Genomic DNA, 27,557 nt, shown 5'->3' with positions numbered 1-27,557 from the left:
GCATTTTATTAGAAAACTTGGATCAGTTTAAAAGGCTCCTACACACAAGTTTAATCACTTATTTCCCAAATATAATTAGGAGCACACTAAACTGATAAAATCAAAATGCTTCTCTAAGAACCATACTTATTAGCATAATTTCTTCCTACTTAAAAAAACAACAACAATGAAACAGTTGAGGCCAAAAAAATCATTTCAAATGGCTGTCATCAAGTGTTATTAGTAAAAACCTTTGTAAATTATATTAGGTACTAGAGAATGATAATTACCTGACCAAAATATCAGGATACAATAAAAGCCGTCAAACAAATCAGCCACATACTGATATTTATTATGCGTTATAATGACTTCCTTACATGAGGGCAGTAAGGCACCAAAGGTGTCAGTTTGTCAGAGGTGGAGCTGTGGTCAGACGCAGGCAGGGTGGCCACAAAGCCATGGTCTGAACCCCTAGCTCCAGGACGCCCAGGACACAGCAAATCCAGCCCAGGAAAGCAGTGAGGAGAAGCCCAGCCACAGTGAATGACCACTCCGGAAGAGAACAGGAAGACAGAAGGTTGCAGGATTCCCATGGGAAAAAGAAACTCAGTACAAAAAACAGTATGATTTTGAAATTGTCACACTTAAATGTATGAAAAAGGCAAATAACGCACCTCAAAAAAGGGCAGGTAGAAACTCCAAGGAAAAATATACATAAGAAAGCTCATTCCCCATATATCCAGCAAATTAAAATATCAGGTGAGTTTTAGCAACTGATGGAGTACAAGAAGCCAGTCGATTTGATTCTGATGTTGGAAAAGTCTCTTTCAGGGTGACATGGGACCAATACAAAAGGAAGTATAACCCTAGCACCCTACTTGGCCTGCTGATCATTCATAAAGTCTCAAAATAATAAAACACTAGTTACTAGTGTTCAACTTTTAGAATCAACCCAGAAAAATAATGGAAGAAGTGATTGTGGGTGAAGAACAGGATAAAACTGTCAGCCATCTTGACAACCCAGGACCAAAGTGCAGCTGAGAGAAAGTCATTCCCAGTGGGATTTGAAAGTTACGGATGGTAGGGTGGCAAAAAGGAAGTAACAGCCTTAAATTAAAAGAGAAAGTTGTAACATACTGAAAGTTTGTGCGATATGAAACAAAAGACACAGATACATAACAAAGCTTCTAAAATAATCAGAGACATGACATTTATATAACTGGAATGCTAAGATGATGCAGGATTGGGAGGAGCATACCAGTAATGTGAGCTAAATCACATCTTCCATTCCAAAGACTCAATAGATTATATCTAAAACTGACAAATTAAGAAAGAGATGTTTACAGATGTGTCTTATCCAGCAATATGGATGTAATAAGAGCTAAAAATAGAAGCAATTAAAATAGGTTACCTCTAGCGAATTGGACCAGAATGGAAAAAGATAGGGCAAGAGACCGTTACTTTTCATCATAAATACTTCTGTTACTTGAATTGTTACCAATTGCATGAATTACTTTGATTTAAAAAAACTTTAAGAAATTATGTTTTTTTTAAATTATTATCTTAGAAGATCTTTTTAAAAATAATTTCATACAATGTCCAAATCTGACATTTTTTTCAGGTTTTTAATATTTGAAACAATTTAAAGACTTTCTTAAGTGCTGCTTATAGGGAGTTCACATACACTCTACAACAGCTTCCATAATGTTAATAACTTAATAACCAGAGTATGATTATCAAAACCAGCTATCAGTACTGCTGCAAACTATCTAACAGCTAAACTATAGACCAGTTTCCCCCCCTAATATCCCTTTTCCTTTCCAGGGTCCCTCGCTGTGCTTACCTGCGGTGTCTCCTTAGTCCCCTCTTATATGTGACCACTTTTATCTTTATTTTTCATGAACTTGGGCTATTTTGTACAATGTCTCTCCATTTTGGTTTGTCTAATGTTTTCTGATGATCAGACTGAGATTATGCACTTTTTGGCAAGAAGATTAAAGAAGTGATTTGTGTCCTTCTAGGTACATCCAATTGGGGGTGTATGATGTCAATAGATCTTATTACTGGTGATGTTAACCTTCGTCACTTGAGTAAAGTAGCGTCTGCCAGTTTCTCCAACTGAAAAGTTATCAGTTCCACTTGTGCTTGAAAAATAGGTTGGGGGACATACTTTGAGGAAGTGACATTCATTTTTTGATAGTTACATAGAACTTAGCAGTTCTTATCTTTTAGAGATTCATATGAAGTTATTTCTGCATTAAATAAAGATAATTTTTATTCAGAAATCTTGGATTGGAAAACAATATTTATTATGCTTGGATTTCCATTTCTTAATTTGAAGCATTTTTAAAGGTTTTTAAATCAACTCGAGAGCTTCCAGATTCTTGTATATTTAAGTGTCTGACAAACATTTAAAGCACAGGCGCTGTGTGCCCTCTACTGTCTAATTCTGTAACACAACTTTTGCATCAAGTTCAGTAACAAAAAGCAGCGTTCTCACAAAGGAAAAGAAGTATCTTCTCTCTGCCCAATTTCTGCTTTTTCACTAGTTAATAAATTAACTGTTAATTACTTGATTAAGTACCAAAATCATTTCAATGCCAAAGATTATCAACTTTTTCTGACCCAGTGTGCTGTTTCTCAAAACATAAGCTGACACCAGAGAAGAAAAGAGGGTAGCAGGCTAAATCAGTGAAAGTATTTTTAAGAACCTCAACAAAGGCTTGATGAAGGAGGGTCAATATTACTGCCCAACAGAAGCATCTCATTGTGTTTTGTCAAATTAGATGGCTCCATCTTCTTGAATCCTCTAATACTCAGAAATTGGGCTCCACTTCAAGTTACCATATTTAGTCCAAGTTTTACAAACATACTACCACTTTATTTTCCTATGATTTACTGAAATATTCTGAGAGAAATGGACAGTGAATTTATCTGCAAGACACGAGCAGGAAGCAAAGTGTAATAAGCAACACAGACTGGAATCTTACAAGCTTAGCTGCTGCTCTCAGTCCTACCACATACTAGCTGTCAGGTTAACTGTTATAAGCTTCAGCCTACTGAGTTGTAAAAAAGTTTTATTGAAGGATTAGAAAAAAATACATGCAAAGTGCATGATCAGAATTCAAATTGTAACTATTATCATTATATGATCCCAAAGCAATATGCATCCAGATAGTCAAACCCACAGGTAAACATTTTCAATAGCTCCTTTATATGATTCCTTTCAACCACAATCCTTGAATTGCACATAAAAAGTCTAGATTTCACCTTCATACTTGGTTTTCTTAATACATAAGTATTGTTTCTTTAAAAAATATAATTTTATTGATTTCAGAGAGGAAGGGAGAGGGAGAGAGATAGAAACATCAATGATGAGAGAGAATCATTGATCAGCTGCTTCCTGTACACCCTCCCACTGGGGATGAAGCCCACAACCTGGGCATATACCCTGACCAGGAATCAAACTGTGACCTCTTGCTTCATAGGTCGATGCTCAACCATTGAGCCATGCCGGCCGGGCTAGTTTCTTAATACTCCTTATGAGATAGTATATAGTCTTGAGAATCTCAAGAGTAATTTTTGACCCACACAGGATTCACTGTACATAATTTGCATATATCTGATGAAGGATATTCATCATGAATAGTTGATTACTATTTACATATGCCACTCAAAAATGTTTTTATATATAAAATACTAATAGGAGCAAACTTTAACTAGAAATGACAAAATTAAAATAAGGGCTATTTGTGGAAGGCACAAGAACACCAGAAAACATTTTCTTGTTATAAGAAAAAACTAGAGGCCCAGTGCACAAAAATTTGTGCACTCGGGAGGGGGGGGAGTGGGGGGTCCCCCAGCCCGGCGTGTGCCCTCTCACAGTCTGGGACCCCTCGGGAGATAACGACCTGCTGGCTTAGGCCTGCTCCCGGGTGGCAGAGGGCACGCCCAATCCCTAGGTGCAGCCCCTGGTCAGGCTCAGAGCAGGGCCGATTGGGGAGTTGGGGCGCCGCCCCCTGTCATGCACAGAGCAGGGCGGATCGGGAGATTGCGATGCCACCCTCAGTCACACTCAGGGTATGGCCGATTGGGGGGTTGGGGCACTGCCCCCTATCACACTCAAGGCAGGGTTGATGGGGAGGTTGCGGCGCCACCCCGTCACGCACAGAGCAGGGCCGATCAGGGGGTTGGGGCGCTGCCCCCTGTCACTCACAGAGCAGGGCCCATCAGGGGGGTTGGGGCTCCGTACCCTGTCACTCACAGAGCAGGGCCGATCAGGGGGTTGGGGAGCTCCCCCCTGTCACGCACAGAGCAGGGCCCATCATGGGGTTGAGGAGCTCCCCCTTGTCATGCACAGAGCAGGGCCGATCAGGGGGTTGAGTAGCTCCCCCCTGTCACAGAGTAGGGCCGATAGGGGAGTTGGGGCACCGCCCCCTGTCACACACAGAGCAGGGCGGATCAGGGGGTTGGGGCGCTGCACCCTCTCACACTCAGGGCAGGGCCAATGGGGAGGTTATGGCTCTACCCTGTCACACACAGAGCAGGGCCCATGGGGGGTGGGGGGGGGTGGGGGCGCCGCACCCTGTCAAACACAGAGCCACAGGGCAATCAGGGGATTGGGGAGCTCCCCCCTATCAGGCACAGAGCAGGGCTGATCAGGGGGTTGGGGTGCCTTCCCCTGTCATGAACAGAGCAGGGCGGATAGGGAGGTTGTGGCCCCGCACCCTGTCACTCACAAAGCCGCAGTGTGATCAGGGGGTTTGGGCGCTGCTCCCTGTCACGCTGATCCCGGTGCCGGGAGCCTCGCTGCTCTGCTGATCCCGGTGCTGGGAGGCATATTACCCTTTTACTATATAGGATAGAGGCCTGGTGCATGGGTGGGGGCCGGCTGGTTTGCCCTGAAGGGTGTCCTGGTTCAGGGTGGGGGTCCCCACTGGGGTGCCTGGCAAGCCTGGCTGAGGGGCTGAGGGCCGTTTGCAGGTGACTGAAGCTCCCAACCGCTCCTTTTTTTCTTTTTTTTCTTTTGGGCCAGCTTTAGCTCTGAGGCCTCGCTGCTGAAAGCCGGTTTCTGACCTTTGTTTTTCCTTCTGTATTTGATACAATGTTGCGGTCCGGCTGGCTGAAGGCTGGCTGACTGAAAGCTGGTTTCTGGGGTTTTGTTTAGCTTCTATATTGGCAACATAGTTGCTTGGAGTTGCAGCTGAGAGGCTGGCAAGTCAGGCGGGGAACGTTGGAGTCCGCAGTCACTGGAGCAAGCAAGCCTCCCTGTTCGCTTCAGTGCATGGCTGCCGGCCGCCATCTTGGCTGACAGTTAATTTGCATAAGGATATGCTGACTAGCCAATGGGAAGGGTAGCGGTCGTATGCTAATTACCATGTTTCTCTTTTATTAGTGTAGACAAGGGGAAAACCTCACTGGATGTATGGAAAGTTTATACAGTAGAAAAGCACTAACTTGCCTGAGAATTAAGTGAGGAAGTCATAATTCTTGCCAAATGAATCTTAGCTTGAACATCCTTTGGAGATTTGAAATATCTAAATCCTTAAAACTAGTCTACTTCTGAGAAGCAAGTATAAATAAGACCTTGGTTTGGTCATCAAATATTTCCTAACTGTGCTACGTGTCAAGTACTCTTCTAGGTAGTAGATAATAGGCTAATTATAGAGAACAAAACAGAGAGTAGGTGCCTCACAAAGTGGTGTATATTCTAGTGAGGGGGGCGGGCAGGCAGGATAAGCTTGTAAAGAAGAAATGAAGATAATTTCAGATAACGGTGCGCGTGAGTGACAGGGTTGGGGCAGGTCTATTTTGGCTAGACCCCTCAGAGAAGGGACACTTGATTAGCACTTGGATAATAAGAGCAAATCAAGCAAACATGGGATGATGTGCACTGACAAGCCATTCTTTTTCATGAACATCTTAAAGATTCTCTAATGTTTGCCTGTCCTCTGATTAATTTTATTTTAATATCATGGAGACAACTTCTAAGAACTTACTTTCCCCAAACTCATGGCACTAATGCCATATGAAGGTTTGAAGACCAAAGAAAGTTATCAACATGGACTATTAATTTTAAATATATATATTCCCCCCTCCCAGGAACATTTATCTGCATATTAAGTGCAAAATGTCCAACTCACCACAGGGTTAAGATCACAGGCTCTGGAGTTCTCCCTTGCTGGATGTGAGGCTTTGGGAGGCCCCACCTTACTAAGCCTATTTCCATAAAGCAAGGGTTATGGTTCAGGTTACTGTGAGGATTCAATAAGCTAATAATGCAGAGAGCTTGGCACAGTAACCTTCATATTGTAAGTACTTAGTAAGCATTACTATTACTTCAATTGTGATTTACGTATTTTTCAAGGAAAGTGTCTACATCTGAATCTACCAACATAGGTATTCTGAAATCTTAATTTTAAAATCAAAACTGTATAAAAAGTTAGCAACTTTGGAGTAAACTCATGTTTTCGGAATAACTGCAGAGAGAACACCAAATGATTTTTCAAAGAAGAGCTCCCGCATGTGCCCAAAAGAACAAAGATGGCAGAAAAAGAATAAAAACCGACATTACAGTTCACAGAGTAGAATTAAATGTTCAAAACCTATGGCCCAGACAAGTGTTCCGGATGTGAACAACATGGTACCAAATACATGGCTGAAGCCAGAGGTGTGAGAAACAGTGCGAGGGATGGACCTTGAGTGGCACGTACATAGACAGACATGACACACACTGCAGGGGACTCGGTCACAGTAGTCCCAACCCTCTCTTTGCCTGCCTTCACCCACAACTCTGAAAAGCTGGAATTTTACATACATACTCACCTTCCAATCCCCATGCAACCCAGGGAGGCCTTGAGACACCTCGTCCAAACAAAGCTTTGGTTTTCCAGGTAAACAGTGGCAAGCAAGACTATTATTGCCTCCTGCCCTTCCCACCTCTCCATGCTTGGAAAGAGCCACAGTGCCTAAAAGTGAGGCAGCCAACATGTGACCATGAGTAAACTAAGCCAGAGCATTAAAGGGAGCCAAGCAATGAAAGAGCCCGGGTTCTCAACGCCTCATTTAACTAGCACACCCGCCTGAAGGTAACCATCCCCAGAATTTCTGTTATAGAAGGGAAAGCCCTTCTATTGGTGCAGCCATGGTAGTCAGATTCTCTGTTATTTGGCCTAAATGCAATTTAAACTGAAACACTAAGATGAAGGAAGAGGATGTTTCATATGGAATGAAAAACACAAAGGAACAACAGACAGAGCTACTTTAACGTTATGGTTCATGACACTAACATTTAAAATGAAGAATCAACTTCCACCGTTACCCAACAGCTGTCTTCTCTGTTGACACCAGCGTCACATTATTGCATTTACATCCCTGCACACAGGAACTGGTACGCCCTCAGGATGACGTGGCCAACAGGCTGCAATGGGAACTCACAGCCTTTTCAAAACTGCGCAGTGCAAATGAGATCCGTCCAAAGAATGAGGAAAGTGAAGAGCAGCTGGTCTCATGTAAACAAACATGAGAAAATATGCACAAAGGGGCTACAGTCGTTTTTCTACATGAAGATAATTTTACTAAATTGTTCTAAAAATGTTTGTTTATTTAAGAGATGATAAAAAAAACTGGAGGCTAAGATCCATATTTGAGGAGTAATAATTTTTGGTTCTTGAATTAAAGAATGAACTAAGTGAACTATTGTTCATTCTTCATAGACTATCACCACAGTAAAGTTACAATGTAAATGCAATTAAGTGACTCACTTTATAAACCTCTGCGATTAAAGGGGATATTTCATCTTCTTTGTTTAATATTCATTTTAATAAGAATATCTCATTACTGACTAAAACCCAGAACAATAAAACAATGGACAAATTCCAAGAGCAAACGGATTTTTTTTTCTTTTCCCATGAAGCTAACAGTATGGAATTTTAACAGATGTTCTATTTGGTCATAGTTAATAAAATGAATTATGTAGGATTAAAATTGGGTTTAGTATGTTTGCACTGGATTTTAACAGAAAAACAATTTCACATTAAAAGTCTGGAAAGAGGCCCTGGTTGGTGTGGTTCAGTTGGTTGGAGCATCATCCAGTACACCAATAGGTTGCGGGCTAGATTCCTGGTTGGGGCACATACCCAGGTTTCAGATTCAATCTCTAGTCAGGATGCGTGTGGGAGGCAGCCAATCTATGTTTCTCTCTCCCATCAATGTTTCTCTCTCTCTGTCCCTCTCTCTAAAATGAAAAAGTAAACTAAAAGTACAAAGTTTGGAAAGATTTATCATCACTGTTTCCCTTTGCAGTGGAATTACTAAGATGTGAACTATATGTAAACTAATTGCAGTGCTTGCTTCTCTTCTAATAAAATCAGGCTTATAAAAACTATTGTTTCAGGTTTTAAGAAAACTGAAATCTTAGAAAATTATACACTCTTTGGTATTTCATCACCTAATTAATGCAAAGACCTTTTAATGTAGTGCAGCCAAGGGCTGAACCACCACCCTGCACACTTTCAAGCTCCCTGAGAGGTCCCTCAGCATTCTGGTGACTGGTAGATAATCAAACTTAAAGGAATTAAAAAACAACAAATATTTACTGAGTGCTGGCTTTGAGGAAGGCATTATGCTGGAGGCTGTACATTGCTACCAAGAGGTAAAAATCCACAGCTGTTTGGGAGATGAATTTACATGCTATCTGAGAAGACAGGCAGAATTATATGTAGCAGACAGAACTGAAATGTAAAGACAAAACAAAAAGAAGGGAAACGGCAAATGAAAGAAAATTTCATACAAACAGAGGCAGATCCTCAGTGCTCTGACACAAGGAGAAAACATTCTTACCAGAGAGCAGCAATTTTTGGTTTGCCTTTTCACTATCTTGGGAGCAGGAACTAGTACACAGGCTTAAGGACAGTAAGTACTAGAAGTTCTAGCTATAGTTGCTTCAAAACATTTTCCACTTGAATGGAAAACATTCAAGTGTTGCATTCTCAGTAAGAAAGCCCCTTCTTAATGGGTAATATTATTGGGGAGGGAGGGAGAATTCTAGCAAATTTCCAATTTTCCAACCCATTTGCATTAGTAACTTTGATCTGCTCAACCACCAGCACTCCAATTGCAGCTGAGAAGCTTTACAAGTGACTAGCTGGCCTCTAGTTCAAACACAACTACTGTTACCCATCCTCATGAGATGGCACTCACATGTTTAAATGCACACAGATCGACGGTGCATCCCTGCTAAGAACCTAAGAACCTAGAGGCAGGTGTCTCATTTCCGGGTCTCCTTGCAGACCACACCCATGCCATACCTCCTTCCTGAGCATGCTGTGAGAAAAGTCTAGGCAAAATTCCTCGCTCCCATGGGCAAACCTGACCTCAGAGAGGTTTAGCGCCTTGCCAGGAGCAGAACTGCTTTTCACACTCAAGTGTCAGTTCCTGTCAAAAACCCTTTCAATTACCAAGAATGCTAATCATAGTTAACATTCCCTGAACACCTATTCTGTGACAGGCTCTGTAGAAAGCACTTCACATGGATCTCCTCATTTAATTCTAACTAAAACGTTGGCATAACTTAAATAATCTGTGTACAAGAAAGGAATAAAATAGTTCTCAGATGAATGTTTAATTCTGACACTTAAAATTAAAACTCCAGTGAGATCATTTTCACCTCAGATGGCTAGTACCCTTAGTGAGACTGAATGGAACAGATGGCGCTCACATGGCTGGCAAGTGTCAACTGGTACTTCCGTAGAGGACAATTGGGTGATATGTAACAAAATTACAAATGCCCATATACCTTTAACCAAGCAATTGGCATATAACTGACAAACATCATCAACCATGCACAAAATGACATAGGAACCATATTATTCATTGTAGCATGTTTGTGATATCCACCAATGAGGAATTGGTAAAATAATGACTCATTTGTACAATGGTGTACTATGCAACCATGAAAACAAGAGAGTCCCTTTTTTTTATTGTTCATACTATTACAGATTTCCCCATTCCCCTTTACCCATCTCCACCCCGCCCTCAACCCCCCTTCCCTCTGGCCATCACCACACTGTTATTTGAGTCTATGGGTTATGCACACATGTTCTTTGGCTAATCCCTTTGCCTCCTTTCATCCAGTTCCCCCTTCCTCTGACAGCTCTCAGTATGTTCCCTGTATCCATGCCTCTGTTTCTATTCATCAATTCATTTTGTTCATTAGATTCCACATAATAGTGAGACCACATGGTATTTGCCTTTCTCTGACTGGCTTATTTTGCTTAGCATAATAATCTCCAGGTCCATCCATGCTGCCTCAAAAGGCAAGAAATCATTTTATATAACTGTATAGTATTCCACTGGGTAAATGTACTAGAGCTTTATTATCAACCTAGAGGCCCAGTGCACGAATTCGTGCACCAGTGGGGTCCTTCGGCCTTGCCTGCGGGATTGGGCCAAAACCGGCTCTCCAACATCCCCCGAGGGGTCCCGGATTGCAAAAGGACACAGGCCAGGCTGATGGACCCCACCGGTGCATGATTGGGGCCGGGGAGGGACAAAGGAGGTTGGCCAGCGGGGAGGGACCGCAGGAGGGCTCCAGAGCATGTCCAGCCCATCTTGCTCAGTCCGGATCAGCCGGACCCCAGCAGCAAGCTAACCTACCAGTCTGAGTGTCTGCCGCTGGTGGTCAGTGCACATGATAGCAAGCTGTTGAAACAATTTGCATGTTTCTCTCTTATTAGCACATTACGCTTTGATTGTTTGACCAGAAGACCAGACACTTGGCATATTAGGCTTTTATCGTATAGGACTAGAGGCCCAGTGCACAAAAACTTGTGCACTCAGGGGGGTCCCTCAGCCTGGCCTGTGCCCTCTCCCAGTCTGGGACCCCTCGGGGGATGACCACCTGCTGGCTTAGGCCCACTCCCCGGTGGATTGGGCCTAAGCTGGCAGTCAGACATCCCTCTAGTAGCCCGGGAACCCTCGGGGGATGTCCACTTGCCAGCGGGGAGCAGGCCTAGGCTGCAGTCGGACATCCTTAGTGCTGCTAAGGAGGTGGGAGAGGCTCCCGCCACCACTGCTGTGCTGGCAGCCATCAACTTGGCTTGTGGCTGAGCAGAGCTCCCCCTGTGGGAGCGCACTGACCACCAGGGGGCAGTCCTGCATTGAGCGTCTGCCCCCTGGTGGTCAGTGTGTCACAGTGACCAGTCATTCCCAGTCGTTCTGCTGTTAGGGTCAATTTGCATATTACCTTTTTATTATATAGGATAGAGGCCTGGTGCATGGGTGGGGGCTGGCTGGTTTGCCCTGAAGGGTGTCCCGGATCAGGGTGGGGGTTCTGCTGGGGTGCCTGGCAAGCCTGGGTGAGGGACTGATGGCTGTTTGCAGGCTGGCCATGGCCCCCAGCCATCCAAGCTGCCAGTGGAGGCTGGCTGGAAGCAGCTATCTGGGATTTGTTTATCTTCTATAATTGAAACTTTGTTGCCTTGAGCGGAGGCCACAGCCAGCCAGGGCAGGTGGGAAGCTTGGCTTCCTCCATCACCGGGGCAACCAAACCTCCTGCTTGCTCCAGCTCCGTGGCTGCCGGCCGCCATCTTGGTTGGGTTAATTTGCATACAGTCGCTCTGATTGGCTGGTGGGAGTGGCTTGGGGCATAGCAGAGGTGCGGTCAATTTGCATGTTTCTCTTTTATTAGGTTAGATTATCTACTGATGGGCACCTGGGCTGTTTTCAGATCTTGGTTATCCTACACAATAAAAAACCAGCAACCAAACAGCAGAATGACCAGAATGACTGCTCAACCAGTCACTATGACATGCACTGACCACCAAGAGGCAGACACTCAATGCAGGAGCCACCCTTGGTGGTCAGTACGCTCCCACAGTGGAAGCACCACTTAGCTGACCAGGATGAGCGGCACTCCCACAGCAGGCCAATCCCCGCAGGCCATGCCCCCCACTACTGCTCGAATCCCATGCACCTGGTCTCTAGTTGTAAACAACACTGCATATATCCTCTCAAAATGGTATTCTGGGATTTTTAGGATATATTCGCAGAAGAGGAATTGCTGGATCAAAAGGCAGTTCCAGTTTTAATTTTTTGAGGGAACTTCATACTGTTTTCCACAGTGGCTGCACCAGTCTGCATTCCCACCAATAGTGCACTAGTGTTCCCTTTCCCCACATCCTCCCTAGCTCTTGTTTGTTGATTTATTGATGGTAGCCATTCTGAAGGGTGTGAGGTAATACCTCATTATAGTTTTAATTTGCATCTCTCTGATGATTAGTGACACCGAGCATTTTTTCAAGTCTACTGGTCATCTATATGCCTACTTTGGAGAAGGATCTACTCAGGTCCTTTGCTCATTTTTTAATTGGATTCTTTGACTTCCTAGCATTGCGTTGTATTAGTACTTGATGTAATCTGGAAATTAACCCATTACCAGATGTATCATTGGCAAATATGTTCTCCTATATAGTGGGTTCCCTTTTTACTTTGTTGGTGGTCTCTCTTGCTGTGCAGAAGCCTTTTAGTTAGATATAGTCCCATTTGTTTGTTTGTTTTCCTTCATTTCCCTTGCCCTTAGACATATCGGCAAAAAATAATGCTATGAGAGATGTCTGAGATTTTAGTGCCTATGTTTTCTTTTAGGATTTGTATGGTTTCGTTACTTACATTTAAGTCTTTTGTCCATTTCAAGTTTATTCTTGTGTATGGTATAAGTTGATGGTCTAGTTTCATTTTTTTTTAACATGTATCTGTCCAATTCTCCCAACACCATTTATTGAAGAGACTGTCTTTAACCCACTGTATATTCTTGCCTCCTTTGTCTAATATTAATTGAACATAGTGGTATGGGTCGATTTCTGGGCTCACTGTTCTGTTCCATTAATCTATATGTCTGTTCTTATGCCAGTACAAGGCTGTTTTGATTACAATAGCCTTGTAGTATAGTTTGATAGCACGTATTGTGATACCTCCAACTTTGTTCTTCTTTCTCAGATTGCTGTAGCTGTTTGAGGTCTTTTTTGTTGTTGTTATTCCATATACATTTTTGGAATATCTGTTCTAGATTTGTGAAATATGCCATTGGTATTTCAATAGGAATTGCATTGAATCTATAGATTGCTTTGGGTAGTATGGACATTTTAATGATGTTAATTCTTCCAATCCATGAACATGGTATATGCTTCCACTTATTTGTATCTTCCTCAATGTCTTTATTCTATGACCTATAGTTTTCCGAGTACAGGTCTTTTGCCACCTTGGTTAAATTTATTCCTAGGTACCTTATTTTTTTTATTCCAAGAGTAAATGGTATTGTTTTCTTAGTTTCTTTTTTTAATAGTTCATTATTGGTGTATAGAAATGCCATCGATTTCTGAGTATTAATTTTGTATCCTGCTACTTTGCCAAATTCATTATTACATCTAGTAACTTTCTGGTGAAGTCTTTTGTGTTTTCTATGTACAATATCATGTCATGTGCAAATAATGACAGTTTTATTTCCTCATATCCAATTTGGATGACTTCTATTTTTTCTTCTTATCTGATTGCTGTGGCTAGGACTTCCAATACAATGTTGAATAAGAGTGGTGAAAGCAGGCATCCCTGTCTTACTCATCTTAAGGAAAATGCTTTTAGTTTTTGCTCATGGAGTATTATGTTGGCTGTGGGTTTGTCATATGTGGCCTTTTTATGTTGAGGTATGTTCCTTCTATTCCCACTTTGCTGAGAATTCTTGTCATAAATGGGTGCTGGATTTTGTCAAATGCTTTTTCTGTGCCTATTGATATGATCATGTCGTTTTTATCCTTCATTTTGTTTATGTGGTGTGTCACATTTACTGATTTGCAGATATTGTAGGAGAGGGTCCTCTTTATGAAGTGATATAAACTGATCTCCAAAATGGTTTGGCTAAGAAAACAAACAAGATGCAGAACACCTAGGAAAGAGTGGTTCTGGAAAAACACATAAGGTCTACAGTTGTGAGTATGCAAAACACAGTTTATTCTTGCATTTTTTATTACTTACTAATTATTGTATTATGTCCCATACAAACAACTGTAAACCTACTTTTGCCCACCCTGTATAACATGAAGAGTTTTGGGGAAAGGAACTCACTGGGCAGACAACAGAGCTGGAAAAGAGATGCTGAAGGACAACCCTTCAGGCTTTATTTCAAAAGGTTCCTGTTCCCAGGCACTAGATCAGGGGGCGCTGTCACTACCTCAAGTAGAGCTTAAGTGTAACTAACTTTGGAAAGCTTCCATGTCTACCTGCAAGTGAACTCTCCAATCAGAGTGCTAATTTCCACACCTGCAGAGACAGACTGAGAGAGCGGTAGGTAACAGTCATCAGTACAAGGGTCATTTCATCGCTGGGAAGGGACGGCCCTTGCCCACAGTGATGGTGGTTAGTTAGCAAGATGAACAAAGAGGCACAGAAGAGCAGCCATTAACCAAAGCTGACAGAAACTGGAGAAAGAGCATGCCTCAGAGTGGCTGAGAGCTGTTAATTGAATGTGGCTGAAAGGATCAATAGAAGGCACACGATAAAGAGGGAATTTAAGAAAAAGGACTAGGACACGTTACTGTTGATGTGGTGGCTGAATTCACACAAGAAGGCAGAGCCCTGGTACCTGACAGTATAAAGAAGCTTCTACAAAGATTAAGAATGTTCCCCGACAGCATGCCGGCCTCTAAGATTGAATCAGATTGTGTTGTTTTGTGGTATCATTTCTGAAAGTAAAACTTGCCATACATTAGGAATTGCTTACCCAAATTAAACCCTTTTTTGCATAATGATATAGTTTTCAGTAAGGATGTATACACTGATTTTTTTCTCTCAATGCGTTATTTTAATAAATACCTCACAGGTGAAAGAGACAGGCTGGAGGCCTCGATGAACGTACCGACAGGTGGCAGACGGGGCCTGCCAGACGGCCTGACTTTGAGACGGGTAGGATCAGATGTGTAACAGAATTTGGAGGGAGACTCACTTTCACTGAAGCCTGGCAAGAAATCTGGGGAGAGGGAGCGACAACCCTCATCTACCTCAAATCCTTCAGTGGCCACTCTTACCTACCAAGAAGCCAGGAGTTACTCATTCCAAAACAGCAACCTCCTGCCATGAGGCGGCTGCAAACAGCCTCTCACTGTCAGATTAGTGCAGAGCAGGGTCAAAGCCCAGTAATTTTCCCTCCACGCTCCCGGGGACACATGTCAGGCTCCTCCAGGGGCTCCCCAGGGCTCCACTCCAGTCCCTGGCAAACATCCAGTTGCGGAGACGTCAGCCTCTCCTCCCAGCCAGCACCCACTTGATTCTGTGCCTTCCTGAAGCACCCTCACGAGGCTGCAGGTAGAGGGAAAGACTCTGGTCTTTCTGTAGGTGACAACCCCAATTCTGTGCAGATAAGCAGGCACAGGCGTTTTCTCACAGCCTTGTGCCTCTGCTCATGTTGTTACATTGGCCAGTCTCCTTGCCTATTTCTAATGGCAACTCCTTCAAGAATTAAGTCAAAATTACTTTTTATTAACACAACAAATACGAATTGATGCCACTCAAGCACTGCTTCTTCTAGAACCCCAGGTACATATTGTATATACACACCATTACATGTATACATACCACTGCGGCACTATCACACTGCACCGGACCCTGTCCTGTGTCTGCTGTATACACACCACTGTGGCACTATCACACTGCACTATACCCTGTCCTGTGTCTGCTGTATACACACCATTGCGGCCCTATCACACTACACCGGACCCTGTCCTGTGTCTGGTGTATACACACCACTGCGGCCCTATCACACTGCAATATACCCTGTCCTGTGTCTGCTGTATACACACCACTGCGGCACTACCACACTGCACCGGACCCTGTCCTGTGTCTGCTGTATACACACCACTGCGGCCCTATCACACTGCACCATATCCTGTCCTGTGTCTGCTGTATACACACCACTGCGGCCCTACCACACTGCACCATATCCTTTCCTGTGTCTGCTGTATACACACCACTGCGGCCCTACCACACTGCACCATATCCTTTCCTGTGTCTGCTGTATACACACCACTGCAGCACTACCACACTGCACTATACCCTGTCCTGTGTCTGCTGTATAAACACCACTGCGGCACTATCACACTGCACTGTACCCTGTTCATTGCCCTAATTATTTCCCCATAAGAACACGAATCCTTCTATGTGGTGCCCAACACACAGAAGACACTTTTTAAATGACTGTTAAATAGAACAGTGGATAAAACACATTTGCTGAGTTTAATTTATTCCTACTTCTTTTTTTTTTTTATAATCCTCATCTGAGGATTTTTCCATTGATTTTTAGAGAGTGAAAGGGAGGGGGAGAGACAGAGAGAAACATCAATGTGAGAGACACACTGATTGGTTGTCTCCCGCACACACCCTGACCAAGGCCAGGGATGGAGCTTACAACCGAGGCAATGTGCCCTTAACTGGAATCGAACCCGGGACCCTACAGTTTGCGGGCTGACGCTCTCTCCACTAAGCCAAACTGGCTAGGGCTATTCCTACTTATTGTGAAGCAACTTGCATTTCTCTGCTTCCTTCCTCTTTCAAGTCCTTCTAATCCACATGCGAGACCCTGAGGCATCTCTCCACAGCACTCTCAGGCAGTGAGTGGGCCCTGGGACCTCAGCCTGGCTGTGAAGGCAGCTGAGATTTGCTCCCACTTCCATCTTACAGCCATGCCACAGGCACCACGATGCCTGGCCACAGCTAATTTGGCCAAGATCATGAGGAAAACAAACACTGAAAGGGTGAGGTAAGTAGCATAATTTGTTGACCTTGCTCAGACTCAGTCTAAAATTCACAGTAACTAAAATAATTTAGGAGAACATAAAGGATAAGCCAGCAATCTCCACAAACATCAAATGTAGTAAAAAAAAAATTAAAAAAAAACAAAAACAGGTGACAGCATTCACAAAATCTAAAGAACACACAATCTATTTTATAATGCATGGGTTCAACCTTCAATCTCCTTCTAATGGGCTACCGCTAGGGAGATAAAACTATTCTAAAGGAAAATTGTACACAGAATAAATGTGTAAGTTTCTTGGTGATTCTCACTAAGGCTTCAATGTATTTTCTTACTGAAACAATCAGCCACATTCTTGGCAAAAAGATATGATATTGGTGTCAGAACAATGTAAGAATTGAAACTATAATGCATAAATTTTGCTTAATGCAGGTGTCACTTATTTTTCTCATTTTGAAAAGAAGCTACGTTTCATTCAATAATAATTCTTCTCTAGTTCTATCAGGGAATCTGTTCTAAAGCGATGCTTCACCTAAAATCAGTTCTGAAGGCTCTTACATGAATACGCATAATGCAAAGACCCCAATTACATTTCCAACAAAGCACTGCCATTTGAGTAAACAGAGTTATCTCAGTAGGTCACATTATTTGCAAGAATTGTAGCTTAGAAATTAATTACTAGTGTGGCATATGTCAAAACAAATTTTTAAAAGAACAGAATGCAGTTGTAACCATGTGTTCTATTTGTTTGAATATGAAACCAGTATTCTCTGGCATATAAATATATTTATTTATTCAGCACCTCTCAGAAAAATAAAAAAGGTCCCCCCCACTCCGCCTTTCCCCTGCACTCAGCCACATTCAATTAACAGCTCTCAGTAACTAGCTCATGTTTACTAAGTCAGAGCCTAAGAACAGAATGAAGACATGGTGCAGGGGATACTTTTGAAAGGCAGAAAGAAGTCATCTTCACACAAATGACTAATTTTGAAACATTCAGTTTGCCTTCAAAATAAGTTTTTCAAAGATATACATCACCTACACCAAAGCTTTAAATAACAGTACAGGTGTTTCATAAAGAAGACTAATCTACAGCAGCGATTTTTAAACTGTGTGCCGCGAGAATTTTTAAAACATGCAGTACCTGACTGTTTAGTCAGGGGCACTGACCTCTTTCCCCTAGATTATCAAATTTAAAAATGACAACAGCCAACACAACAATAGCTGTCTAGTGAATGAATCAAAATTATACCTGGTTTTTGTTTTTGTTTTTTGTCTGATAGGCAAAAAATATATTTCTAGTGTGCTGCAGAATTTTAGTAATTAGTTTATGTGTGCCATGAGATGAAAAAGGTTGAAAATCGCTATCTATAGTATTAAAAAAAAAAAGAGAACCAAAAAAAAAAAAACCACAAAAAAACAAAAAAAACCTACCTGGGAATAAACTTAGGGATTTGAAGGAATTTCAGTATTCTGCTAGTGATGACAATATTTACTTAAATTAAAAACAATTTCAGAGGTGAAAGTGTTTTAGCATCTAACGAACACCAAATAGAAAACAAGAACAAGGAGCAGATGTAGGCAGATGCTCTTCTGTGTTTTCCTTCATGGAAATTATGTCCCAATCCTTTTCATAGTTATACAAATATCAAATCATTATGTTATACACTTTAAATGCCTTACAATTCTATTTATCAATTCTATCTCAATAAAGCTGGGGGGAAACCATAGGATTTAAGCTCATTTAAAAAGAAAACAAAATTATGTCCCAAACCAAAGACTTATATCTCACATATCTATAAATCAACTTTTAAACTTCAAACAGCCCCTTTATATGAGGCAAAAATTAAAACATGCTTCCAGCAGTAATATACTTATTTAAAAACAAAACACTGCTTTCAAAACAAAACAAAACGGGGGGAGGGTTGTCGGGGAGGGGAAGAGGTACAAGAAATTGACCACATTGAATCATGGGACTTTAGAGTTAGAAGGCACAGGGGATAAAATGGCTTGTGGGCCAGGACTCCAGGCCAGAGTACACTTCCCAGCTCATCAGATTGTTACCAGGAAAATAAGAACTAACTGTATGATACAGACTTCTGAGACACTTATCTCTCAGGGTGCAACTTTCCTGACCAATTTCTCACAAATTCTGTGTATTAATATCTTACCCTGCATAGTTAGTTCCTAATATTTCAGCTACAACAAATACTTACCACTCTAGAATTACCATGAAGCTACAGGGTGGTCGTTCAGCAAACCAATTCATTTGACCCATTTATTACATGTAAGAACCAAGACAAGACTAAAGAGTGTTTTAAAAAGAGATCTTAGCCCTAGCTGGTGTGGCTCAGAGGATGGAGTGTCGGCCTGAGGACTGAAGGGTCCCGGGTCCAATTCCAGTCAAGGGCACATGCCCAGGTTGCAGGCTTGATCCCCAGTAGGGGGCATGCAGAAGGCAGCCGACCAATGATTCTCTCTCATCATTGATGTTTCTATCTCTCGCTCCCTCTCCCTTTCTCTAAGAAATCAATAAAAATATATATTTAAATAAAAAAGAAAAAATAAGAGATCTTAATTTCCCTTTTTAACTTTTTAAACCAGTTTCTCCAAGTAAACTCACAGAACAAAGCATACTGTTTCTCTGTACTTCAATACTGGAAATTAAGTTAGTTACCTCTCTTAAAACTGTGCTTTTGTAGCCTCGATACAATCCTGGGATGCCCTGAAACAAACAAAAGGAAAGACGAGATGGCAGAAATTTTAGGAAGACATTCTGAATAAAGCACAGTAACCTTTCCTAAAGTTTGAGTTTTAAAACATCCACAATGACCACAGTTCTGCAAGAAGTTAAAGGTTCTAACTGCCCCACTCCTTTAAAATGGAAATATCTCTAATAATAAAACTGACTACATATTAATTTAGCTTTAAGTATTTCTTCTCCTGAGAATAATTGAGCTTTAAATGAATAGATTTCCAAAAGCAAATGCACATAGAATGTTGATTATCTTTTCATATGAAAACAGAATATATTTCATAGTTTCAATCAGAAGACATCAGAAGTTAATTAATAACCTCTCAATGGTGTACCTCTGGAAAAGCCTTTGCTTATCTGTTTCACGTCCACATGATTCTTCAGGAACCCTCTACTGGGTTATCTCACTCATACAATTAAACACTCGCATCTCCTTGAGGAGACACATGGACCATTAAGAATAATTTTTCTACAACCTAGACTCATTGAAATTTCCATGTGATTGACTTTGGTAAAAATATTTTTAACTTAACTTTTTTAAAGGCTTCTGTAGGAACTATGAAGGAAAGCAGCTTAACGGCTCCTAGTCGCATGGCCAGCAGGATGACTTCTGACACACAGCTTAACACTAACCAGTAAAAGGGGATTACAGTTGATATAAACACTATGATGTTGATGACAGTTCATTACTACACTTCTCTTCCATGAGCCCTCAAATTCTGTAGTAATGTTTTCATATATCTTCATCCAGTCTACATATTTACTATTTATCCCATGTCTGATTCCAAAAGAACAATGGATGATTACGATATAGGACTCATACAGTAGGGACACTCAATATGTGTTTGTTTAGAAATTTTTTAAAAATTCAAAAACAAATACAGAAAAGAAAACTATAATCTTAGCACAGAAAGTTACTGCAATTGGACATTAAATTTAGCTGTAAGGTCTCCTCTAGGATTCCTGATACAAGACTCACAGTGCTCATACTAGCTGCTATAAAATCTCTCTCAATAAAAAAAAAAAAGAACTTAAAAACATATCTCACCTCTTGATATAAGATGTTAGAGAAAATCTGAAATGTTCCTGAAGAAGCAGAAACCTGTGCCCTCTGCTTAACTACTTCAGAAGGAACTCGAATCAGGCAGGCCACCTAAAATATATAAATTTAAGTACATCTAAAAATGAAGTAACTGGAATGAAAATTGAAATTTTTTCATAACCAAAAATTACCTATATATATATAAAAGGCTAATATGCTAAGTGTCCCTCCCTCCATCTGACCAGTCGCTATGATGTGAACTGACCACCGGGGGCAGACACTCAACGTAGGAGCTGCCGAGCTGCAGTGACTTAACAGCAGTGGTTCTCAGGTGACGCACCCTGAAACCAGAGAGGAGGGAGCCCAATTCCTCGCAGGGCCACACGATTCCAACTTTGGCCGTGGGTTATGTTGTTGCTGGGGCACTGTCTGCCCCAAATCTGGTTTACTGCACACTTGCGTTTGCATTCCACACAGCAACTTTACAGAGTGCCTTCTCGAACTCCAGGAGCCCTCAGGGGATATTGGAGAGCCAGTTTCGGCCCGATCCCCATAGGCCAGGCTGAAGGATCCTACCAGCCAGAGGGACCCCACTCACTCCGCAGACACCTTTTGAGCTACAGCGCAACCCCAGGGGCAGCCGGCCAGGGAGGGACTATGGGAGGTTGGCTCCAGGGCGTGTCCAGCCCGTCTTGCCCAGTCCCACCCCGCCAACCACCTTCTAATTAATTTCCTTTCAATGTGCACGAATCCATGCACCAGGTCACTAGTAGTATAAGAAAGTATAATGTATAGGCTTAGTGCAAGATGTCAAAAAGTTTGTGTTTCTGTTAGCCTAAAACACTGGGAACCTGCCAGGGTTCTTGTTCCATCATTAAGGAGGGTTCAGAAAATCTGGAGAAGGCTGTACGTAGATTAAATAGGAGTCCAGAGACGAAATATAATTTTGAAAGGCATTTGGGGGTCAGAGGAGCCTAGTCTAAAGGAAACTAAGATCTCCTCGTCTCAGGACCCCATGCTTTTTATTAACATAAATTGTCCTGAGGCGAGGCAGAGATATACACTTCAAAGGGTCAGGGTTTCGTATACAGAGGCATTGTCAGAATGGGGAGAATTAGCCTACGGCTGTTCAGGTGTTTGGCCAGTAGGAGGCAATAACATGTAGATTAAGATGTCCTGAGCTATCTGGCAGCAAACAATCAATTTAATGTACCTATTCAGGTTTGGAGAAATGCCATCAGCCATTCCCAGATTCAGCCCTGCTGTCATGCTGGAATTGGCTTCCGGCAGAACCCTTAGTGGACATGCATTGTTTTATCAGCCCCAAACCTTCCCTCTCTTGTTCTGTGCAGACCTCCCAGCTCCCGCCACACTGTTCCAAGCACATATGTCTACAGGCCCCTGGACAACAAGAAGCACATTTACTCATGTTGAACCCAACACCTACTGTACAACATCCTGGTGTTCATACGACAGCCATGTCTGACAAAAGAATGAACCAATTGATAGTGCCTTTGCTTTGCTGCAAGTAATAATGCACAAGTTGGTAGAGGCAAGACTACTCATGAGCGGGTTACCCCAACCTTCCATCTCACCCCCATGCAGCCTCAACCAGCTCCCGGCCCCAGAACCCCAGATCCCCACCACACAACATCTGAGGAGTAACGTCAGGCACTCTCAGACCCTGCTCCAGCATTCAAGGTGACAGGTTCTGGTTGGTCCACACTCACACCTGACTAACTTTAACATCCTCCTTCATGATATGCCAGTGAGAGGTGATGCCACCTCTCACACACACTTGTCACACAACTGGGCAAGAAGAACAGATCTCCTCCTTTTTTTCTTTGATGCCCCCCAGAAGTGTCCACTTGCACATGTGACATGGCCACCCCATTAGGACCGCTGAGAATATGTATATCTAACAAAGGGTTAGGGACACTGCCAACAAACCCAAATCACCATTCTGTTGGCAAGTGAGAAGGGAAGGCAACTTAAGTGTCTGTCAACCTTCCTGCAAAGAAAATCTTTTTTCCATAGGTACCCAAAATCGTTTCCAACTGCAAGCAACCAAGAACTGTACTTGATATTCAAGGGCAACAGAATATCAAATGGAGACTGGCAGAACAATGGATCAAGAGTCCCAAGCATGTTAGCACATGAGGGTTAACAGAATTCGCCAGAATCGTTTTAATGGAGGGTTGGGACAGGAGACCCATTGCAGAGAATTCATAAGTAATTTCAAGATAGAGATGGGCAAACATGGCCTACAACAGGAAGTAGGGGATTGGTTCATAGTCAAAGGCAGTTCTTTGTCTTGTTTTAAGATGCTAAATACCTGCACATAGGATGGGGAAAGTGAGTGATAACAGCAAAGCAGAAGTTAACAATCTAGGAAAGAGATGGAATAACATATGAAGACCTGAGAAGCGATGAGAAAAGGCAGTCAGGGGTCCCTGGCACATGCCTACACTGCTGGGACTATCTCCCTTTTCCCAGGCTGGCCCTCAGCCAATGGTGCCATTTCCTGCATCTAACCTGGACCTCTCCTTCAGGAATCACCTACAGGAGGAATGAGCAGTGGTCTGGTTGAGCATCCTCAGACCTAGAGTGTGCCCCAGCTATGGAAGTGAATGCTCAAGCATTTCCTTTGTCCTTCTGGGAGCTTTAATTTTTCTTACTTGACTTGATCCAGAAATCTTTATAGTATGCTTTTAAGTCTTGATTTCTATAATTCTTAATTTCCCCCATCATAACTTTCCTTAAGTTCAAAAGATTCCTTCTTTATTCTCCAATTTCCTCCTTATTCTTATTTCCCAAAATAAACTATCTTACCTGGCATTTTTACTCATTAACTTATATCACACAGTTTTTCATATATATATTTTCTCTTCTACTAAACCACAAACATGAGGGCAAGAAGAAAATAGGCATCAATGGTACTAAACCACCAGGTGGGCAGTGGTAGTGGGTCTCTTTACTGTATATCCCTCTAGCTTTATCCTATATAATAAAAGAGAAACATGTAAATTGACCGTCCCTCCTCTATGTTCACCAGCCAATCAGGAGTATGCAAATCAACCCAACAAAGCTGGCGGGTTAATTTGCATACACAGGCACTGGGTGGAGAGTGAAGCGGCTTGTGGAAATTGGCTCCCCAAGCCACCAGATGGAGAGCAAAGAGGGAGAGCTTTGCAGAGTAGGAGGCCATGGGACGGAGACAGAGCAGGAAGTGAAAAGCAAGATCACGGGGAGCACCAGGAATTCTGGGAATAGTAGTTTTGGTGGCAGACGGACCTTCTAGACACTAGAACAAAGTGAGCCTGGAGCAAGTTACTGTTGTGGTGGGGGAATGAAGGGAAAGCAAAGGTGAGAGACCTAAGTAAAATCAGAGTGTCTAAGAAAAATTAAAGGGGAGATAACCTAAAACTTCCAGGAAATCTCCACCAATGAAGCAAAGAGAAAAAAAAATGCCTCTATTATTCTGTGAGCAACAAACCAAACTGAGTTAGGGTCTCAGACAATTCGCTCATATGATTGCAAAGACAGACAGAAACTCCGGGATTGGAAAGGGCTCCCCTGAAGGCTCCCAGATTGGTGAGGGTGCAGGTCTGGCTAAGGGACCCCCAAACACCCCAGTGCATGAATGTCGTGCACTGGGCCTCTAGTTTAGGTAAAACTGACAAATAAAACTTTCCATTATTTTTGTATTATTTTATGTAGAAAGCAAATGAAACCACCCAAGAGGAAGAATAACACCAAAAATCAATCATTTCCACAGAGATGACCTTACAAAACACCAGAATATTTAAAATATATTTCTTTCTTTGTGTTGAATAGATTGCCTGTGTATAGTTATAGAAAGACTAGGAAAAACAGAGTGGAATTAGAGGTGATGCCTCTCTGTCTTTTCTGCCTACCTGCATATTCTAAATTCTCTACAATGAACATGTATTATTACTTCCTAAGTTTTTTCAACATAATTTCAAAGGGCAAAAATATTTGCTATGGACCAAAGAGTCTAAGTGGGCAAGAAAACAAAATAAACGGTCTACTTTAAAATATGCTTTTATATACAATCCTACTTGTTAACCTTGACAACATAACATTTATTTTTAATTCAATGCAATAGTGCACAGGCGCTCAATCACACACATTCACAGCTAACCACTAACGCCTGAACTTGAGTATAAATTATGTTACTTTTGATACAACTGAACTTTTAAACCCATCCTTATAAAATCAGAGTAGAAAGTAAAGTACTGTGAAACTTACATGAACCTCACAGGAAAGCTCCCAGCTTCTAAAACTCATTAAAGAATGAAATAAATAAAAATAAAAAAATAAAGAAAAGGGTACACTAACTCCTTGTACTTTTCAATTCAAGAGGTCAAGAGTGAAAAATGGCCCCAATATGTCAAGAAAATAGGAATTGTCTACTTTTGTGAGTGGGCATAAATATTTATGGAACTTCATGCTTCATAACCCTCCAGGTTCTTACATTATTGGTTTTATTTCTTCAAAATACAGAAGCAGAGGGGAAACTTTGAAAAGGTTCTCAGGTGAAAAATAATCTTACGATGAGAAGGGGTACAAAGCACCCAGCACGGCTGACTTCTGTGGCGTGGCAGCTATGGTGTGAGAGCGAGGCCACCCAGCAGTGCCTCGTCTGTTCCCTCTAGGAACTCTGCTGCCTTCCATTTGCGTTTATATTAACTCTGATCTTTCTTAGAGTTGAATTTGAGCTACAAGTGAGTATTTCACTGCACAAGAACAAAACCAGCCCTAACCGGTTTGGCTCAGTGGATAGAGCGTCGGCCTGTGGACTGAAAGGTCCCAGGTTCGATTCCGGCCAAGGGCATGTACCTTGGTTGCGGGCACATCCCCAGTAGGAGATGTGCAGGAGGCAGCTGATCAATGTTTCTCTCTCATCGATGTTTCTAACTCTCTATCCCTCTACCTTCCTCTCTGTAAAAAATCAATAAAATTAAAAAAAAAACAAAAAACAAAACCAGGGTACAGTGTGTGGTGCTATGAAAGGAAAAGCAGGTCACGCCATCCACAGGCTCCTGGTCAGTCCCTTCTTTAGAGCATTCCTTCCAAATAAATCTGGGGTTCGGTATGAACCTCATCACACGGAATGGTGGCATTTCATTAAGCCCAAGAATGTTAAAGTTCTATTAGGGGAAAAGAAAACTAAGGTTTTCCATAAAGAAAATACGTGTGCCCTTTTTTTATCAACACTAAAATGCAATGGTTTCATTAGATTTAAGCATACCAAAAATTTAATGAAATTTAGAAAAACTGATCATAATAATGAATCTGCTATCAAGATTTTTCTTTCTTTGATGTAAGTAAAAAACTTTTCTGATATGATTTTATTTACTAGAGGGGGAAGGGTGTCACTCAGCCCAGCCTGCACCCTCTCCAATCTAGAACCCCTCAGGGGATGTCCAACTGCAGGTTTACAGGGATCGGGCCTAAACCGGCAGTTGGAAATCCCTCTCACAATCTGGGATTGCTGGCTCCCAACCATTCACCTGCCTGCCTGCCTGATTGCCCCTAACCGCTCCTGCCTGCCAGCCTGATCACTCCCTAACCACTCCCCTGCCAGCCGGATCAATGCCTAACTGCTCCCCTACTGGCCCGATCGCCCCCAACTGCCCTCCCCTGCTGGCCTGGTCGCCCCCAACTGCCCTCCCCTGCAGGCCTGGTCACCCCCAACTGCCCTCCCCTGCTGGCCTCCCAACTACCCTCTCCTATTGGCCTGGTCACCCCTAACTGCCCTCCCCTGCCAGCCATCTTGTGGTGGCCATTTTGTGACCACATGGGGGCAGCCATCTTGTGCGAGGGCATGACAGTCAATTTGCATATTACCTCTATTATATAGGATTTTTGCAATAGTATTTATTATTTTCTTTAGTATTTATTAAACACTAAAATGCAAAACTACAAGTCATAAGACTAAGTGTTTGAAAAGGAAAAGGTTACAGTGAACTTCAACCTCACATGAGGTAAGTGAGGGAAGGCACAGAGAGAGAGAGAGAGAAAGGAGCAAGAGACACATGTTGCTAAACCCTCAGGTTCTTTCACGGCCACAACTAGTCTGTTCCTCTGCACATCACCCACTGGTGTCTTGCAGCCTCACTTCCAGCTTCTTGCTCTTGACATGTCATCAAAGGGCCTAGGCATCAACACAGTACTGTACTTATATTAGCATTATCATCTTTTTCCCAACTATTTCAATGTGGTTTGCAAAAAATTACCTGATTTAAGCTTTTTCTTTATGAAACTTAACAACCTATGCATATCCCTTTGATATGAGAAGCTAATTATGTCAGCATTTTATATATAAACTAGGGGCCTAGTGCACGAATTCGTGCATTGGTGGAGTCCGGCCGGCTCGGCCCTAATCAGCGGATAGGGGCCAGGCCTGTTGGGAGGAGGAGACAGCAGGAGGTTGGCCGACTGGCTGCCCCGATTGAGGCCTGATCAGGGCTGGGCAAGCTGGGGGCAGGGGCCGTGGGAAGTTGGCCGGCCAGCCCCACCCCCGATTGGGGTAGGGGGGCTGATCAAGGGCGGAGTTGGCTGGGGGAAGGGGCTGTGGGCCAATCGGGGTGGGGGGGGGCACATAGGGGGCAGGGCCAGCCTGGGGGAGGGGCTGCAGGAGGTTGCCTGGCTGTCCTTGCCCCCTATTGGGGTAGGGATGGAGATCAAGGGCAGCACTGGTGGGGGGTGGGGCTGCAGGAGGTTGGCTGGTCGGCCCCACCCCCTGATCGGGCTGGTTTGCTGGCTGCAATGGGTGTCATAGTGACTGGTTGTTCTGGTTGTTATGGCATTCTGGTCGCTGTTTTTTTATATATATATAGACTAGAGGCCGGTGCAGGAAATTCATGCACTGGGGGTTTGGGGGGGGCGGGGTCCTTCAGCCCAGTCTGCCCCTTCTCACAGACTGGGAGCCATCAGTGGATGTCCTACCATCCCAT

General features: G+C 42.7%; 1 protein-coding gene across 4 annotated transcripts in view; it reads right to left on the bottom strand.

The window, feature by feature from the left end:
• The window catches only part of SLC25A26 (solute carrier family 25 member 26), a 145,921-nt gene that overhangs the window by 93,116 nt on the left and 25,248 nt on the right, over positions 1 to 27,557 (bottom strand). For 3 of the 4 annotated variants that reach the window (XM_070390969.1, XM_070390973.1, XM_070390971.1), the window contains 2 exons: positions 20,581 to 20,685; positions 19,455 to 19,502 (listed from right to left, as the gene is read on the bottom strand). The exons of the other annotated variant lie outside the window; for it this stretch is intronic. In XM_070390969.1, the coding sequence (XP_070247070.1) occupies positions 19,455 to 19,502; positions 20,581 to 20,685 (153 nt within the window). The remainder of the gene's footprint in view (positions 1 to 19,454; positions 19,503 to 20,580; positions 20,686 to 27,557) is intronic. 4 annotated transcript variants of the gene reach the window in all.

The sequence above is a fragment of the Myotis yumanensis genome, unplaced genomic scaffold (assembly GCF_028538775.1).
Source record: "Myotis yumanensis isolate MYYU_CA2020_CCGP unplaced genomic scaffold, mMyoYum1.0.hap1 SCAF_14, whole genome shotgun sequence".
In the NCBI taxonomy this organism is placed as follows: domain Eukaryota; kingdom Metazoa; phylum Chordata; class Mammalia; order Chiroptera; family Vespertilionidae; genus Myotis; species Myotis yumanensis.
Note: the sequence above shows the minus strand (reverse complement) of the source record. Positions and strands in the feature narration are given on the sequence as shown.